The sequence below is a fragment of the Oncorhynchus kisutch genome, linkage group LG5 (genome assembly GCF_002021735.2).
Source record: "Oncorhynchus kisutch isolate 150728-3 linkage group LG5, Okis_V2, whole genome shotgun sequence".
Lineage (NCBI taxonomy): Eukaryota > Metazoa > Chordata > Actinopteri > Salmoniformes > Salmonidae > Oncorhynchus > Oncorhynchus kisutch.
This window is the reverse complement of record NC_034178.2, coordinates 78,882,067-78,902,610: the sequence shown is the minus strand read 5'-3', so window position 1 is coordinate 78,902,610 and position 20,544 is coordinate 78,882,067. Positions and strand designations below refer to the sequence as shown.

General features: G+C 43.2%; 1 protein-coding gene across 4 annotated transcripts in view; it reads left to right on the top strand.

The window, feature by feature from the left end:
* pparg (peroxisome proliferator-activated receptor gamma) overlaps nt 1–19,909 on the top strand; it is a 130,538-nt gene extending 110,629 nt beyond the window's left edge. For 2 of the 4 annotated variants that reach the window (XM_031825886.1, XM_020484044.2), the window contains exons 8-9: nt 5,612–5,727; nt 18,128–19,648. In XM_031825886.1, coding sequence (XP_031681746.1) covers nt 5,612–5,727; nt 18,128–18,259 — 248 coding nt within the window. In that variant the 3' untranslated portion in view covers nt 18,260–19,648. Of the gene's footprint in view, nt 1–5,611; nt 5,728–18,127 lie in introns of all 4 variants that reach the window. The other 2 variants (XM_020484043.2, XM_020484045.2) reach the window with 2 other exon arrangements.
* Nucleotides 19,910–20,544: the final 635 nt, after the last annotated feature.

Genomic DNA, 20,544 nt, shown 5'->3' with positions numbered 1-20,544 from the left:
CTGGTAAAACACTAGATCATTGTTATTGTAACTTCCGCGACGCATATAAGGCCCTCCCCCGCCCTCCTTTCGGAAAAGCTGACCACGACTCCATTTTGTTGCTTCCAGCCTACAGACAGAAACTAAAACAAGAAGCTCACGCGCTCAGGTCTGTTCAACGCTGGTCCGACCAATCTGATTCCACGCTTCAAGACTGCTTCGATCATGTGGATTGGGATATGTTCCGCATTGCGTCCAACAACAGCATTGACGAATACGCTGATTCGGTGAGCGAGTTCATTAGAAAGTGCATCGGCTCGGTTTCCATTTGTAATTTGTAAGCCCTACCACATCTGACGAGCGCCAGAGGATTCGATCCTGTAGTAGGATTCGATCTTCATCCTGTATTGACGCTTTGTCTGTTTGATGGTACGTAAGGAGGGCATAGCTGGATTTCTTATAAGCGTCCGGATTAGTGTCATGCTCCTTGAACGTGGCAGCTCTAGCCTTTAGCTCCATCACTTATATGCATATTGACTAGAGGGGTTACGGTTAGGGGAGCCAGGTTGGTCTTGTCCACGACAAGACATGTAAGACATCCCGTTCTTTCTCTCTCTCGGAGGACCTGAGCCCTAGGACCATGCCCCAGGACTACCTGACATGATGACTCCTTGCTGTCCCCAGTCCACCTGGCCGTGCTGCTGCTCCAGTTTTAACTGTTCTGCCTTATTATTATTCGAACATGCTGGTCATTTATGAACATTTGAACATCTTGGCCATGTTCTGTTATAATCTCCACCCGCACAGCCAGAAGAGGACTGGCCACCCCACATAGCCTGGTTCCTCTCTAGGTTTCTTCCTAGGTTTTGGCCTTTCTAGGGAGTTTTGCCACTGTGCTTCTACACCTGCATTGCTTGCTGTTTGGGGTTTTAGGCTGGGTTTCTGTACAGCACTTTGAGATATCAGCTGACGTACGAAGGGCTATATAAATAAATTTGATTTGATGTACACTACATTACCAAAAGTATGTGGACACGTGCTGTTTGAATATCTAATTACAAAATCATGGGCATCAAATGGAGTTGGTCCCCCCTTTGCTGCTATAACAGCCTCCACTCTTCTGGGAAGGCTTTCCACTACATGTTGGAATATTGCTGCGGGGACTTGCTTCCATTCAGCCACAAGAGCATTAGTGAAGTCGGGCACTGATGTTCAGGCGATTAGGCCTGGCTCACAGTCGGTGTTCCAATAAATCCCAAAGGTGTTTAATGGGATTGAGGTCAGGGCTCTGTGCAAGGAGAGTCAAGGTCTTCCACACCGATCTAGACAAACTATTTCTATATGGACCTCTCTCTCTCTGCATGGGGGCATTGTCATGCTGAAACAGGAAAGGGCCTATGTATTTGGGCAGTTAGCGTTCTCCTGGAATCCGCCAAGCCCAGATGAATCCGTCGGACTGCCAGATGGTGAAGAGTGAAACTCGTGTTTCCATTGTTCCTGAGTCCAGTGGCAGCGAGCTTTACACCACTCCAGCCGACGCTTGTCATTGCGCATGGTGATCTTAGGCTGCTCGGCCATGGAAACCCATTTCTTGAAGCTCCCGAAGAACAGTTATTGTGCTGACGTTGCTTCCAGAGGCAGTTTAGAACTCTGTAGTGAGTGTTGCAACAGAGGGCAGATTATTTTTACTCGCAACGCGGTCCTGTTCTGTGAGCTTGTGTGGCCTACCACTTCGCGGCTGAGCCATTGTTGCTCCTCGAAGTTTCCACTTCACAATAAAAGCACTTACAGTTGACCGAGGAAGCTCTAGCAGGGCAGAAACTTCACAATCTGACTTGTTGGAAAGGAGGTATCCTATGATGGTGCCACATTGAATGTCACTGGGGCGGCAGGTAGCCTAGTGGTTAGAGCGTTGGACTAGTAACCGAAATGTTGCAAGAGCTGACAAGGTAGGAATCGGTCGTTTTGCCCCTGAACAAGGCAGTTAACCCACTGTTCCTAGGCCGTCATTTAAAATAAGAATTTGTTCTTAACTGACTTGCCTCGTTAATTAAAGGTAAAATACTTTTTTTTCATTTAAAAAAACTGAGCTCTTCAGTATGGCCATTCTACTTCCAATGTAGTCTATGGAGATTGCATGGCTGTGTGCTCAATCTTATACTACTGCACTTTATATACCAGGGTTGGCTGGCCTTCTGTAGTCAATCGTAGGCTCAGTAACTGGTATACTTATATTTACAAAGCCATTTTGTGTTTACTACCATTTTTATTTGGGGATTTTTATTGTTCAGAAATGTGGTGGGTACTCTCTTCGTTCTCAGGACTTTTATCTTGTTAACTGTTCCAAATGTCCGAACTGAATTTGGTCAAAAGGGATTTTATGTACTCTGCGCCATTGGCTTGGAAAGCCTTACAAAATACTTTAAAACTGGAAGAACTTGTCCTGATTGGTGTTTTTAAATCATTGATGAATGATTTTTAGACTGATTCTCTGACCTGTCAATGTTTTTAATTAGCTGTTTTATGATTTTGTTATACTCCTATGAATTCTATGTTTTTTACGTCTGTAATTGTGTAGCGACTTGGTGCTGCCAATCTTGGATAGGACGTTAAAAAGAGATTTCAAATCTCAATGAGCCCTTCCTGGTTAAATAAAATAAATGAAAATACACCTCTCAGTAACAGGTGTGGCTGAAATAGCTGAATACACTCACTTGAAGGGGTTTCCACATACATAGTGTATGAATGGGAGACTGCTTGGGGGGGGGGGAATATATACAGCTGTGATTATAATCGAAGAGAATTCCATTGGTAGATAAAGCGGACGACATTTGATTGTGAGGAATTCTAAGTCAGGTGAACAGAAGGATGTGAGTTCCTGTATGTTGTTGTGACCACACCATGTCTCGTTAACCATAAGGCATACGCCCCCGCCCCTATTCTTACCAGAAAGATGTTTGTTTCTGTCGGCGCGATGTGTGAAGAAACCAGCTGGCTGCACCGATTCCGTTAGCGTCTCTCGAGTGAGCCATGTTTCCGTGAAGCAAAGAACGTTACAGTCTCTTATGTCTCTCTGGAATGCTACCCTTGCTCGGATTTCATCAACCTTGTTGTCAAGAGACTACCAGGAGTGTTGTATAGAGTACCAGGAGTGTTGTATAGAGTACCAGGAGTGTTGTATAGAGTAGAGTACCAGGAGTGTTGTATAGAGTAGAGTACCAGGAGTGTTGTGTAGGGTAGAGTACCAGGAGTGTTGTATAGGGTAGAGTACCAGGAGTGTTGGGTACAAGGAGTGTTGGGTAGGATAGAGTACCAGGAGTGTTGGGTAGGGTAGAGTACCAGGAGTGTTGTGTAGGGTAGAGTACCAGGAGTGTTGTGTATGGTAGAGTACCAGGCAAACGCCCTGAAGGAACTTTATTTGACTCTTTGCAAACTGGTAACCACATATCCTGAGGCTGCATTCATTGTAGCTGGAGATTTTAACAAGGCTTCCCCAGCCGCGTCCTCAGAGCATGCGCAGACCAGCTGGCTGGTGTGTTTACGGACATATTCAATCAATCCTTATCCCAGTCTGCTGTTCCCACATGCTTCAAGAGGGCCACCATTGTCCTTGTTCCCAAGAAAGCTAAGGTAACTGAACGAAATGAAGCACTCACTTCCGTCATCATGAAGTGCTTTGAGAGACTAGTCAAGGACCATATCACCTCCACCCTACCTGACACCCTAGACCCACTCCAATTTGCTTACCGTCCAAATAGGTCCACAGACGATGCAATCTCAACCACACTGCACACTGCCCTAACCCATCTGGACAAGAGGAATACCTATGTGAGAATGCTGTTCATAGACTACAGCTCAGCATTTAACACCATAGTACCCTCCAAACTCGTCATCAAGCTCGAGACCCAGGGTCTCGACCCCGCCCTGTGCAACTGGGTACTGGACTTCCTGACGGGCCGCCCCCAGGTGGTGAGGGTAGGCAACAACATCTCCTCCCCGCTGATCCTCAACACTGGGGCCCCACAAGGGTGTGTTCTGAGCCCTCTCCTGTATTCCCTGTTCACCCATGACTGCGTGGCCATGCACGCCTCCAACTCAATCATCAAGTTTGCGGACGACACTACAGTGGTAGGCTTGATTACCAACAACAACGAGACGGCCTACAGGGAGGAGGTGAGGGCCCTCGGAGTGTGGTGTCAGGAAAATAACCTCACACTCAACGTCAACAAAACAAAGGAGATGATTGTGGACTTCAGGAAACAGCAGAGGGAGCAACCCCCTATCCACATCGATGGGACAGTAGTGGAGAGGGTAGTAAGTTTTAAGTTCCTCGGCGTACATATCGCGGACAAACTGAATTGGTCCACCCACACAGACAGCGTTGTGAAGAAGGCTCAGCAGCGCCTCTTCAACCTCAGGAGGCGGAAGAAATTCGGCTTGTCACCAAAAACACTCACAAACTTCTACAGATGCACAATCGAGAGCATCCTGTCGGGCTGTATCACCGCCTGGTACGGCAACTGCTCCGCCCACAACCGTTAGACTCTCCAGAGGGTAGTGAGGTCTGCACAACGCATCACCGGGGGCAAACTACCTGCCCTCCAGGACACCTACACCACCTGATGTCACAGGAAGGCCATAAAAATCATCAAGGACCCTAACCCTAACCCTAACAACCACCCGAGCCACTGCCTGTTCACCCCGCTATCATCCAGAAGGCGAGGTCAGTACAGGTGCATCAAAACAGCAACCGAGAGACTGAAAAACAGCTTCTATCTCAAGGCCATCAGACTGTCAAACAGCCACCACTAACATTGAGTGGCTGCTGCCAACACACGGACTCAACTCCAGCCACTTTAATAATGGGAATTAATGGGAATTGATGTAAAATATATCACTAGCCACTTTAAACAATGCTACTTAATATAATGTTTACATACCCTTCATTCCTCATCTCATATGTATATGTATATACTGTACCCTATATCATCTACTGCATCTTTATGTAATACATGTATCACTAGCCACTTTAAACTATGCCACTTTGTTTACATACCCTACATTACTCATCTCATATGTATATACTGTACTGGATACCATCTACTGTATTTTGCCTATGCCGTTCTGTACCATCACTCATTCATATATCATTATGTACATATTCTTTATCCCTTTACACTTGTGTGTATAAGGTAGTAGTTTTGGAATTGTTAGGTTAGATTACTCGTTGGTTATTACTGCATTGTCGGAACTAGAAGCACAAGCATTTCGCTACACTCGCATTAACATCTGCTAACCATGTGTATTTGACAAATAGATTTGATTTTTATTTGATTTACTCTACCCTATACAACACTCCTGGTACTCTATACAACACTCCTGGTACTCTATACAACACTCCTGGTACTCTATACAACACTCCTGGTACTCTATACAACACTCCTTGTATTGTACCCTATACAACACGCATACATCATGCATTTTAACCAGGCTTATTTATTTAAATCAAGACTTTATCAGACACATTCCCCTTTCACACACATATCAACCTCAGCTCGCAGTCCTGCATTAAACAAGTTGTGCTGAAAGCCTCAAGCTGACACATCCTGTGTGTGTGTGTGTGTGTGTATAGATCGTCCAGGCCTGCTGAATGTGAAGCCCATTGAGGAGCTACAGGAAACAGTCCTCCACTCTCTGGAGCTCCAACTGAAACTCAACCACCCAGACTCCCTGCAGCTCTTCGCCAAGGTATTACCATGGAGATATACAGCATACTGTAGAAAATACTCTGATGGGTTCTGAAGATATACTGTAGAATACTCCAACGGGTTCTAATTCCAGTTCTAATACTCTGTGTTCTGATTCTAGTTCTAATAGTATAATGGGTTCTAATTCTAGTTCTAATACTAAAATGGATTCTAATTCGAATCTAATGTTCTGTGTTGTGATTCTGGTTCTAATAGTCTAATGGGTTACAAACGGACTATACAACAACACTCCGTTTATAACTCCACTCATTACTTGTAGCTACAAGGTGTGAGTGGAATTACAAATAGCACAAATTCAAAAAAGTTCATGGCGAATAAGAGCACCTCCTCACCTAGGCTAGGAAACACTGTCACCACCGATAAATTCACGATATTTGAGAATTTTAATAAGCATTTTCCTCCGGCTGGCCATGCCTTCCACCTGGCTACCCATACCCCGGTCAACTGCCCTGCACCCCCCACAGCAACTTGCCAAAGCCTCCCCCATTTCTCCTTCACCCAAATCCAGATAGCTGATGTTCTGAAAGAGCTGCAAATTCTGGACCCCTACAAATCAGCCGGGCTATACAATCTGGACCCTCTCTTTCTAAAATTATCTGCAGAAATTGTTGCAACCCCCTATTACTAGCCTGTTCAACCTCTCTTTCGTATCGCCTGAGATCCCCAAAGATTAGTAAGCTGCCGCGGTCATCCCCCTCTTCAAAGGGGGAGACACTCTAGACCCAAACTGCTACAGACCTGTATCTATCCTACCCTGCCTTTCTAAGGTTTTCGAAAGCCAAGTTAACAAACAGATCACCGACCATTTTGAATCCCACCTGACGTTCTCCGCTATGCAATCTGGCATCCGAGCTGGTCTTGGGTACACCTCAGCCACGCTCAAGGTCCTAAACGATATCATAACTGCCATTGATAAGAGACAACACTGTGCAGCCGTCTTCATCGACCTGGCCAAGGCTTTCGACTCTGTCAATCACCACATTCTTATCGGCAGACACAACAGCCTTGGCTTCTCAAATGACTGCCTCGCCTGGTTCACCAACTACTTCTCTGATAGAGTTCAGTGTGTCAAATCGGAGGGCCTGTTGTCAGGACCTATGGCATGTCTCAATGGGGGTACCACAAGGTTCAATTCTCGGGCCGACTCTCTTCTCTGTATACATCAATGATGTCTCTCTTGCTGCTGGTGATTCTCTAATCCACCTCTACGCAGACGACACCATTCTGTATACTTCTGGCCCTTCTTTGGACTGTACTAACTAACCTCCAGACGAGCTTCAATGCCATACAACTCTCCTTCCGTGGCCTTCAACTGCTCTTAAATGCAAGTAAAACTAATTGCATGCTCTTCAACCGATTGCTGCCTGCACCTGCCCGCCCATCCAGCATTACTACTCTGGACAGTTCTGACCTAGAAACTACAAATACCTGGGTGTCTGTTTAGACTGTAAACTCTACTTCCAGACCGGCATTAAGTATCTCCAATCCAAAATTAAATCTAGAATCGATTTCCTATTTCGCAACAAAGCATCCTTCACTCATGCTGCCAAACATGCCCTCGTAAAACATGCCCTCGTAAATCCTTCCGATCCTCGACTTCAGCGATGTCATTTACAAAATAGCCTCTACTCAACCAATTGGATGAAGTCTATCACAGTGCCATCCGTTTTGTCACCAAAGCCCCATATACTACCCACCACTGTGACCTGTACTCTCTCGTTGGCAGGCCCTCGCTTCATACTCGTCGCCAAACCCACTGGCTCCAGGTCATCTACAAGTCTTTGCTAGGTAAAGCCCCGCATTATCTCAGTTCACTGGTCACCATAGCAGCACCCACCCGTAGCATGTACTCCAGCAGGTATATTTCACTGGAACGAACTGCAAAAATCGCTGAAGCTGGAGACTCATATCTCCCTCACTAACTTCAAGCACCAGCTGTCAGAGCATCTCACAGATCATTGCACCTGTACATAGCCCATCTGTAAATAGCCCATCCAACTACCTCATCCCCATCCTGTATTTATTTATTTTGCTCCTTTGCACCCCAGTATCTCTACTTGCACATTCATCTTCTGCACGTATTTACTTGCTATATTGTAATTACCTCGGCACTATAGCCTATTTATTGCCTTATCTCCCTTATCTTACCTCATTTGCACACACTGTATTTATATATATTTTTCTACTGTATTATTGACTGTATGTATGTTTTTACTCCATGTGTAACTCTGTGTTGTTGTATGTGTCGAACTGCTTTGCTTTATCTTGGCCAGGTCGCAGTTGGAAATGAGAACTTGTTCTCAACTAGCTGACCTGGTTAAATAAAGTTTAAAAAAAGGAATATACAGCTACAAGTAGTGAGTGGAGTTATAAACAGACTATACAGCTACAAGTAGTGAGTGGAATTATAAACAGACTATACAGCTACAAGTAGTGAGTGGAATTATAAACAGACTATACAACTACAAGTAGTGAGTGGAGTTATAAACGGACTATACAGCTACAAGTAGTGAGTGGAATTATAAACAGACTATACAACTACAAGTAGTGAGTGGAGTTATAAACGGACTATACAGCTACAAGTAGTGAGTGGAGTTATAAACGGACTATACAGCTACAAGTAGTGAGTGGAGTTATAAACAGACTATATAACTACAAGTAGTGAGTGGAGTTATAAACGGACTATACAGCTACAAGTAGTGAATGGAGTTACAAACGGACTATACAAGTAGTGAGTGGAGTTATAAACGGACTATACAAGTAGTGAGTGGAGTTACAAACGGACTACAACTACAAGTAGTGAGTGGAGTTATAAATGGACTATACAGCTACTAGTAGTGAGTGGAGTTACAAACGGACTATACAAGTAGTGAGTGGAGTTATAAACGGACTATACAAGTAGTGAGTGGAGTTACAAACGGACTATACAAGTAGTGAGTGGAGTTATAAAATGACTATACAGCTACAAGTAGTGAGTGGAGTTACAAACGGAATATACAGCTACAAGTAGTGAGTGGAGTTATAAAATGACTATACAGCTACAAGTAGTGAGTGGAGTTATAAATGGACTATACAACTACAAGTAGTGAGTGGAGTTATAAATGGACTATACAACTACAAGTAGTGAGTGGAGTTATAAACGGACTATAAAACTACAAGTAGTGAGTGGAGTTACAAACGGACTACAACTACAAGTAGTGAGTGGAGTTATAAATGGACTATACAGCTACTAGTAGTGAGTGGAGTTAAACAGACTATACAGCTACAAGTAGTGAGTGGAGTTACAAACGGACTATACAAGTAGTGAGTGGAGTTATAAACGGACTATACAAGTAGTGAGTGGAGTTACAAATGGACTATACAAGTAGTGAGTGGAGTTACAAACGGAATATACAGCTACAAGTAGTGAGTGGAGTTATAAAATGACTATACAGCTACAAGTAGTGAGTGGAGTTATAAACGGACTATACAACTACAAGTAGTGAGTGGAGTTACAAACGGACTATACAGCTACAAGTAGTGAGTGGAGTTATAAACGGACTATACAGCTACAAGTAGTGAGTGGAGTTACAAACGGATTATAGTTCATTGTGATTACTATTATTTGACCATGCTGGTCATCTATGAACATTTGAACATCTTGGCCATGTTCTGTTATAATCTCCACCCGACACAGCCAGAAGAGGACTGGCCACCCCTCATAGCCTGGTTCCTCTCTAGGTTTCTTCCTAGGTTTTGGCCTTTCTAGGGAGTTTTTCCCAGTCACCGTGCTTCTACACCTGCATTGTTTGGGGTTTAGGCTGGGTTTCTGTACAGCCCTTTGTTATATCAACTGATGTAAGAAGGGCTATATAAAGCGATTTGATTTAGTAAACAAGTTAAATGTCTTGTACAGATTAAATATTTTTCTCACACATAGCTTACTTGGACACTGCGTCCCCGCATTTCCCACTCTCCCACGTAGAATACCCTGAAGCCACAGGGCTCTTCTCGCAGGCTCTATTTCCCTGCGTGGGAGCATTGCGATCCGTAGGTCATGATTTTTGACCTGGTTACATGTACATTGAACAACACAGCAGCTTTTTACTAAAAATCAACAACGAAGTTGTCTCTTTTATAACTGGGGGTGAATGGGGAAGAATGTTTGTTTTCCCCAATTTGTGGGCATGGTCCTTATTATTACGTGAATATATATCGACTTGGATTATGGGTGCTGGAGATAAACTACCGGTCAAAAGTTTTAGAACACCTACTCATTCCAGGGTTTTTCTTTATTTTGACTATTTTCTACATTATAGAATAATAGTGAAGACATCAAACTATGAAATAACAGATATGGAATGATGTAGTAACCAAAAAAGTGTTAAACAAATCAAAATGTATTTTATATTTGAGATTCTTCAAAAAGCCACTCTTTGCCTTGATGACAGCTTTGTACACTCTTGGCATTCTCTCAGCCAGTTTCATGAGGTAGTCACCTGGAATGCGTTTCAATTAACAAGTGTGCCTTCTTAAAAGATAATTTGTGTGATTTCTTTCCTTCTTAATGCCAATCAGTTGTGTTGTGACAAGGTAGAATATTTGCATACAGAAGATAGCCCTATTTGGTAAAAAAACAAGTCCATATTATGGCAAGAACAGCTGAAATAAGCAAAGAGAAATGACAGTCCATCAGTCAAATCAGAAAATGTCAAGAACTTTGAAAGTTTATTCAAGTGCAGTCGCAAAAACCATCAAGTGCTATGATGAAACTGACTCTCATCTGGACCGCCACAGGAATGGAAGACCCAGGAATGGAAGACTCAGTTACCTCTGCTGCAGAGGATATTGCAGCCTAAATAAATGCTTCACAGAGGTCAAGTAATAGACACATCTCAACATCAACTGTTCAGAGGAGATTGTGTGAATCAGGCCTTCATGGTTGAATTGTTGCAAAGAAACCACTACTAAAGGACACCAATAAGAAGAAGAGACTTGTTTGGGCCAAGAAACACAAGCAATGGACATTAGACCAGTGGACATTTTTCCTTTGGTCTGGAGTCCAAATTGGAGATCTTTGAGACGTGGTGTGGGGAATTTATGATCTCCGCATATGTATTTCCCACTGAAGCATGGAGGAGGAGGTGTTATGGTGTGGGGGTACTTTCCTGGTAATACTGTCTGTGATGTACAGTGCCTTGCGAAAGTATTCGGCCCCCTTGAACTTTGCGACCTTTTGCCACATTTCAGGCTTCAAACATAAAGATATAAAACTGTATTTTTTTGTGAAGAATCAACAACAAGTGGGACACAATCATGAAGTGGAACGACATTTATTGGATATTTCTAACTTTTTTTACAAATCAAAAACTGATAAATTGGGCGTGCAAAATTATTCAGCCCCTTTACTTTCAGTGCAGCAAACTCTCTCCAGAAGTTCAGTGAGGATCTCTGAATGATCCAATGTTGACCTAAATGACTAATGATGATAAATACAATCCACCTGTGTGTAATCAAGTCTCCGTATAAATGCACCTGCACTGTGATAGTCTCAGAGGTCCGTTAAAAGCGCCGAGAAGAACAAGGAACACACCAGGCAGGTCCGAGATACTGTTGTGAAGAAGTTTAAAGCCGGATTTGGATACAAAAAGATTTCCCAAGCTTTAAACATCCCAAGGAGCACTGTGCAAGCGATAATATTGAAATGGAAGGAGTATCAGACCACTGCAAATCTACCAAGACCTGGCCGTCCCTCTAAACTTTCAGCTCATACAAGGAGAAGACTGATCAGAGATGCAGCCAAGAGGCCCATGATCACTCTGGATGAACTGCAGAGATCTACAGCTGAGGTGGGAGACTCTGTCCATAGGACAACAATCAGTCGCATATTGCACAAATCTGGCCTTTATGGAAGAGTGGCAAGAAGAAAGCCATTCCTTAAAGATATCCATAAAAAGTGTTGTTTAAAGTTTGCCACAAGCCACCTGGGAGACACACCAAACATGTGGAAGAAGGTGCTCTGGTCAGATGAAACCAAAATGGAACTTTTTGGCAACAGTGCAAAACGTTATGTTTGGCGTAAAAGCAACACAGCTCATCACCCTGAACACGCCATCCCCACTGTCAAACATGGTGGTGGTAGCATCATGGTTTGGGACTGCTTTTCTTCAGCAGGGACAGGGAAGATGGTTAAAATTGATGGGAAGATGGATGGAGCCAAATACAGGACCATTCTGGAAGAAAACCTGATGGAGTCTACAAAAGACCTGAGACTGGGACGGAGATTTGTCTTCCAACAAGACAATGATCCAAAACATAAAGCAAAATCTACAATGGAATGGTTCAAAAATAAACATATCCAGGTGTTAGAATGGCCAAGTCAAAGTCCAGACCTGAATCCAATCGAGAATCTGTGGAAAGAACTGAAAACTGCTGTTTACAAATGCTCTCCATCCAACCTCACTGAGCTCGAGCTGTTTTGCAAGGAGGAATGGGAAAAAATTTCAGTCTCTCGATGTGCAAAACTGATAGAGACATACCCCAAGCGACTTACAGCTGTAATCGCAGCAAAAGGTGGCGCTACAAAGTATTAACTTAAGGGGGCTGAATAATTTTGCACGCCCAATTTTTCAGTTTTTGATTTGTTAAAAAGGTTTGAAATATCCAATAAATGTCATTCCACTTCATGATTGTGTCCCACTTGTTGTTGATTCTTCACAAAAAAATACAGTTTTATATCTTTATGTTTGAAGTCTGAAATGTGGCAAAAGGTCGCAAAGTTCAAGGGGGCCGAATACTTTCGGCAAAGGCACTGTATTTATAATTCAAGATACACTTAACCAGCATGGCTATCACAGCATTCTGCAGCGATATGCCATCCCATCAGGTTTGGCCTTAGTGGAACTATCATTTGTTTTCAACAGGACAAAGGCCCAACACACCTCCAGGCTGTGTAAGGGCTATTTTACCAAGAAGGAGAGTGATGGAGTGCTGCATCAAATGGCCTGGCCTCCCCAATCACCAGACCTCAACTAAATTAAGAGTGAAGGAAAATCAGCCAACAAGTGCTCAGCATATGTGGCAACTCCTTCAAGGCTGTTGGAAAAGCATTCCAGGTGAAGCTGGTTGAGAGAATGCCATGTGTGCAAAACTGTCAAGGCAAAGAGTGACTATTTGACGAATTTCAAATATAAAATATATTTTGATTTGTTTAACACTTTTTTGGTTAATACATAATTCCGTATGTGTTATTTCATAGTTTGATGTCTTCGCTATTATTCTACAATGTAGAAAATAGTCAAAATAAAGAAAACCCCTTAAATTATTAGGTGTTCAAAAACTTTTGACCAGTAGTGTATACTGTAGAATACTCTAATGGGTTCATGATTGAAGATGGCGTAGCAGTGAAGAAGTGTTTGTTTTGTCCTCTCGTGTACTTTTGTATTTTTTATATATATATATTTCAATTTATTTTCAATCTCTTTTAAATTTTTTTATTCGATTATACCTTCCGGTAACCTGCCTCACCCAATGTGATACGGAATCGCTATTATTTTATATTTTAGAACACATTCAAGAATCTCCAGAAGCTAACCAGCTAATTAGCTACAAGCTATTTAGTCATTGTTAGCCACTGTTAGCGGCTTTTACCTTCTGCACAGATACCAGCCCTGTTTTTAGCCTGGATAATACTCACTCACAGCTTGCAGCTAGCTAGCTAGCTAGCTCACAGCTAGCTTTCACTCACCGTGGCACCCAGTACCGAAGCTATTCCCTGAGGCCCACCTCCCGGCCTACTCAGCTGTTCACCCGAACCCCACTCATACACGGCTAGAGCCCAAAACTCCACCGGATCCTTGCTGTAAACTCTGGACCTTGGCACCGGCTCACCGCTGCTACCGATTGGGATATAGTGGCTAACGCCACTGCCACGAAGCAGGCACTAGTTAGCCGTGAGCCAGGCACATCTCCCGGCTAGCAAACTAAATTCCACAATACCTCTTTCGCCATCTGGCTTGGATTCTCTGTCGACACGGTGCCCCCGCCGCACCACCACAACTGGTCTGCCGACGAATACTCCATCTGCTGTGCCTTCACCTGGCGTCCGTCGGAGCAGACGCTCCTACTAGCCCAAGGCTACTAACTTTAAACACTGTGTCGCTAGCGTAGTGGGGCTCCCCTGTTCCATCTACTGCTGCCCCCTGGACACTATGATCACTTGGCTACATAGCTGATGCCTGCTGGACTGTCCATTAATCACGGTACTCCATTCTGTTTATATATTTTTTTTTTATCTGTCGGCCCCAGCCGCGAACTCAGGCTCTGTGTGTAGTTAATCCGACCCTCGCTGCCTAGTCATCGCCATTTTACCTGCTGTTGTTGTGTTAGCTGATGAGCTGTCTCACCTGTTGTTTTAGCTCGCTCTCCCAATCAACACCTGTGATTACTTTATGCCTCGCTGTATGTCTCTCTCAAATGTTAATATGCCTTGTATACTGTTGTTCAGGTTAGTTATCATTGTTTTAGTTTACAATGTACCCCCTAGTTCCACTCTTCATACCTCTGATACCTCCTTTATCCCACCTCCCACACATGCGGTGACCTCACCCATTACAACCAGCATGTCCAGAGATACAACCTCTCTTATCATCACCCAGTGCCTGGGCTTACCTCCGCTGTACCCGCACCCCATCATACCCCTGTCTACGCATTATGCCCTGAATATATTCTACCATGCCCAGAAATCTGCTCCTTTTATTCTTTGTCCCCAACGCTCTAGGCGACCTGTTTTGATAGCCTTTAGCCGCACCCTCATCCTACTCCTCCTCTGTTCCGCGGGTGATGTGGAGGTAAACGCAGGCCCTGCATGTCCCCAGGCACCATCATCATTTGTTGACTTCTGTGATCGAAAAAGCCTTGGTTTCATGCATGTCAACATCAGAAGCCTCCTCCCTAAGTTTGTTTTACTCACTGCTTTAGTACACTCTGCCAACCCTGATGTCCTTGCTGTGTCTGAATCCTGGCTTAGGAAGGCCACCAAAAATTCTGAGATTTCCATACCCAACTATAACATTTTCCGTCAAGATAGAACTGCCAAAGGGGGAGGAGTTGCAGTCTACTGCAGAGAGAGCCTGCAAAGTAATGTCATACTTTCCAGGTCCATACCCAAACAATTTGAACTTCTAATTTTAAAAATGAATCTCTCCAGAAATAAGTCTCTCACTGTTGCCGCCTGCTACCGACCCCCCTCAGCTCCCAGCTGTGCCCTGGACACCATTTGTGAATTGATCGCCCCCCATCTAGCTTCAGAGTTTGTTCTGTTAGGTGACCTAAACTGGGATATGCTTAACACCCCGGCAGTCCTACAATCTAAGCTAGATGCCCTCAATCTCACACAAATCATCAAGGAACCCATCAGTTACAAGCCTAAATCTGTAAACAAGGGCACCCTCATAGACGTTATCCTGACCAACTGGCCCTCCAAATACACCTCCGCTGTCTTCAATCAGGATCTCAGCGATCACTGCCTCATTGCCTGTATCAGCTACGGGTCTGCAGTCAAACGACCACCCTAATCACTGTCAAACGCTCCCTAAAACACTTCTGTGAGCAGGCCTTTCTTATCGACCTGGCCCGGGTATCCTGGAAGGATATTGACCTCATCCCGTCAGTTGAGGATGCCTGATAATTCTTTAAAAGTAACTTCCTCACCATCTTAGATAAGCATGCTCCGTTCAAAAAAATGCAGAATTAAGAACAGATATAGCCCCTGGTTCACTCCAGACCTGACTGCCCTCGACCAGAACAAAAACCTCGGCCAACAGCTCCATCCCCCGCAGCTACTCGCCCAAGCCTCCCCAGCTTCTCCTTTACCCAAATCCAGATAGCAGATGTTCTGAAAGAGCTGCAAAACCTGGACACGTACAAATCAGCTGGGCTTGACAATCTGGACCCTCTATTTCTGAAACTATCCGCCGCCATTGTCGCAACCCCTATTCCCAGCCTGTTCAACCTCTCTTTCATATCGTCTGAGATCCCCAAGGACTGGAAAGCTGCCGCGGTCATCCCCCTCTTCAAAGGGGAAGACACCCTGGACCCAAACGGTTACAGACCTATATCCATCCTGCCCTGCCTATCTAAGGTCTTTGAAAGCCAAGTCAACAAACAGATCACTGACCATCTCGAATCCCACCGTACCTTCTCCGCTGTGCAATTTTTTAAATATTTTTTTTATTTAACCTTTATTTAACCAGGTAGGCAAGTTGAGAACAAGTTCTCATTTACAATTGCGACCTGGCCAAGATAAAGCAAAGCAGTTCGACAGATACAACGACACAGAGTTACACATGGAGTAAAACAAACATACAGTCAATAATACAGTATAAACAAGTCTATATACAATGTGAGCAAATGAGGTGAGAAGGGAGGTAAAGGCAAAAAAGGCCATGGTGGCAAAGTAAATACAATATAGCAAGTAAAACACTGGAATGGTAATTTTGCAATGGAAGAATGTGCAAAGTAATGGGGTGCAAAGGAGCAAAATAAATAAATAAATAAAATACAGTTGGGAAAGAGGTAGTTGTTTGGGCTAAATTATAGTTGGGCTATGTACAGGTGCAGTAATCTGTAATCTGGTTTCCGAGCCGGTCACGGGTGCACCTCAGCCACGCTAAAGGTACTAAACGATATCATAACCACCATCGATAAAAGACAGTACTGTGCAGCCGTCTTCTTCGACCTGGCCAAGGCTTTCGACTCTGTCAATCACCATATTCTTATCAACAGACTCAGTAGCCTCGGTTTTTCTAATGACTGCCTTGCCTGGTTCTCCAACTACTTTGCAGACAGAGTTCAGTGTGTCAAATCGGAGGGCATGTTGTCCGGTCCTCTGGCAGTCTCTATGGGGGTACCACAGGGTTCAATTCTCAGGCTGACTCTTTTCTCTGTATATATGAATGATGTTGCTCTTGCTGCGGGCGATTCCCTGATCCACCTCTACGCAGACGACACCATTCTGTATACTTCTGGCCCTTCCTTGGAAACTGTGCTATCTAACCTCCAAACGAGCTTCAATGCCATACAACACTCCTTCCGTGGCCTCCAACTGCTCTTAAACGCTAGTAAAACCAAATGCATGCTTTTCAACCGTTTGCTGCCTGCACCCGCACGCCCGACTAGCATCACCACCCTGGATGGTTACGACCTAGAATATGTGGACATCTATAAGTACCTAGGTGTCTGGCTAGACTGTAAACCCTCCTTCCAGACTCATATCAAATATCTCCAATCCAAAATCAAATCTAGAATCGGCTTTCTATTTCGCAACAAAGCCTCCTTCACTCACGCTGTCAAACTTACCCTAGTAAAACTGACTATCCTACCGATCCTCGACTTCGGCGATGTCATCTACAAAATGGCTTCCAATACTCTACTCAGCAACCTGGATGCAGTTTATCACAGTGCCATCCGCTTTGTTACTAAAGCACCTTATACCACCCACCACTGCGACCTGTATGCTCTAGTCGGCTGGCCCTCGCTACATATTCGTCACCAGACCCACTGACTCCAGGTCATCTACAAGTCCATGCTAGGTAAAGCTCCGCCTTATCTCAGTTCACTGGTCACGATGGCAACACCCACCCGTAGCACGCGCTCCAGCAGGTGTATCTCACTGATCATCCCTAAAGCCAACACCTCATTTGGCCGCCTTTCCTTCCAGTTCTCTGCTGCCTGTGACTGGAACGAATTTCAGAAATCGTTGAAGTTGGAGACTTTTATCTCCCTCACCAACTTCAAACATCTGCTATCTGAGCAGCTAACCGATCGCTGCAGCTGTACATAGTCTATCGGTAAATAGCCCACCCAATTTACCTACCTCATCCCCATACTGTTTTTATTTATTTACTTTTCTGCTCTTTTGCACACCAGTATCTCTACCTGCACATGACCATCTGATCATTTATCACTCCAGTGTTAATCTGCTAAATTGTAATTATTCACCTACCTCCTCATGCCTTTTGCACACAATGTATATAGACTATTTTTTTCTTTTTTTCTACTGTGTTATTGACTTGTTTATTGTTTACTATGCTTTATCTTGGCCAGGTTGCAGTTGTAAATGAGAACTTGTTCTCAACTAGCCTACCTGGTTAAATAAAGGTGAAATAAAAAAACTAAAAATAAATATACTGTAGAATACTTTAATGGGTTCTAATTCTAGTTCTAATACTATAAAAAGTTCTACATCTATTCCTGTGGGTGTTCCCTTGCTCTCAAATCAACTTCCTGTGTTTGTACATTTGGGATCTGTCTTCTGCCTTTTTAAAAAACTTATTTGATCATTTTAATTCATGGCTGTGTATAAAAGGTTCCTAACAAATTAAACATTATGTATCGTTTAGGTTCTGCAGAAGATGACAGACCTGAGGCAGATAGTAACAGACCATGTGCACCTAATCCAGCTACTGAAGAAGACTGAAGTGGACATGTGTCTCCACCCACTGCTGCAGGAGATAATGAGAGACCTCTACTAGTAGGGTCAATATGAAATGGCACCCTATTCCCTATATAGTGCACTACTTTTGCGCACTATATGAAATAGTTTTTCATCCAAGGTAACGGAAAGACACCGGTTGAAAACCGCATATGGATGTGTTAGTCCTATTGATGCCACTGATGAGGCATATTGGGGCAGCAGGTAGCCTAGTGGTTAGATCATTGGGCCAGTAACCGAAAGGTTGGTGGATCGAATCCCTAAGCTGCCAAGGTAAAAATATGTTGTTCTGCCCCCGAACAAGGCAGTTAACCTTTGTAAATAAAAATGTGTTCTTAAACTGACTTGCTTAGTTAAATAAAGGCAAAATAATAAATATTGGAATACTATATTAGGGACCTGGCAGAATGAGATGTTGACCTGTCTGATGTTATAGATTCTAAATGGTCCTATTGGCGCTGTTGAAAAGGAAAAAAAACACTGATTATTATGAGCCATATACTGCATATCACCACCACCAAATAATATATGTTGACAGGTGATAGATTCTGTTCTTCACAAATTAATATACGTTATGTATTTAGGTTCATTAGAGTTTATAAACAAACACAAACAATCTATAATATCAAGATGCAACTGTCTTAAAGATTTATCCCCATAGGACCAGATAGGCTGCACTAGGTAACAGGTCCACCTGTCAGATCTGATCTCAGTTGACTCACCTGCAACATAGAGAGTGGTTTCTATAGTGCTTCTATGGGGTTTCTATAAGGCTTCTATGGCGTTTCTATAGTGTTTCTATGGGGTTTATATAGGGTTTCTTGTGCTTCTGTAGGGTTTCTATAGGTTTTCTAGTGCGTCTATAGGGTTTCTATGGTGCTTCTATAGGGTTTCTATAGGGTTTCTATGGTGCTACTATAGTGCTTCTATAGGGTTTCTAGTGCTACTATAGTGCTTCTATAGGGTTGCTATGGTGCTTCTATAGGGTTGCTATGGTGCTTCTATAGGGTTTCTATGGTGCTTCTATAGGGTTTCTAGTGCTACTATAGTGCTTCTATAGGGTTTCTAGTGCTACTATAGTGCTTCTATAGGGTTTCTAGTGCTACTATAGTGCTTCTATAGCGTTTATATAGGGTTTCTAGTGCTACTATAGTGCTTCTATGGGGTTTCTAGTGCTACTATAGTGCTTCTATAGGGTTTCTATGGTGCTTTTATAGGGATTCTAGTGCTTCTATGGGGTTTCTATAACGTTTCTAGTGCTTCTAGAGGGTTTCTATAGTGCTTCTATAGGGTTTCTATTGTGTGTGAGCTCATTATGTAAGAAATATACTACATTGTGCTTCATATTATATTTTGAATAATTTGCCAGCTGTAATTTGTATGTTGGATACAATGAATGTGTGAAATAAAAGCCATATAAATAAATACATATTTTTGTACATGTGTAGATGGATAAATAAAATGTAAAATCTCAGAGTATAACACCTTAGTTTAACATGCTGTACTTGTTGTATTTCAAATACAGTATTTTTCAGATTTTTATGTTGCTGTTATTTGTATTATTTTTTTGTTGTTGAAACAGACATTTTTATTTTCCAAGTGCAAATGGCTGGTTTTTGCATTTAAAAAAACAGTTTGTAGACTCTTAACTTGTCAAAATATGTAAATAAATATTTTCTATTTGTCTCTATTTCAGAATTTATTAATCACCATTATGTCTGGAGAAAAATATTTGAAAAGATGTAACCAGATTTTTCGCAGACAAAGATGACATCAGGAGAATTTTGTTATCATGCATGCTAACATCAGGTGAGCCATAATGGCTTCCCACTCTGTGTTATCATGCTAACATCAGGTGAGCCATAATGGCTTCCCACTCTGTGTTATCATGCTAACATCAGGTGAGCCATAATGGCTTCCCACTCTGTGTTATCATGCTAACATCAGGTGAGCCATAATGGCTTCCCACTATGAGTTATCATGCTAACATCAGGTGAGCCATAATGGCTTCCCACTCTGTGTTATCATGCTAACATCAGGTGAGCCATAATGGCTTCCCACTCTGTGTTATCATGCTAACATCAGGTGAGCCATAATGGCTTCCCACTATGAGTTATCATGCTAACATCAGGTGAGCCATAATGGCTTCCCACTATGAGTTATCATGCTAACATCAGGTGAGCCATAATGGCGTCCCACTCTGTGTTATCATGCTAACATCAGGTGAGCCATAATGGCGTCCCACTCTGTGTTATCATGCTAACATCAGGTGAGCCATAATGGCTTCCCACTCTGTGTTATCGTGCTAACATCAGGTGAGCCATA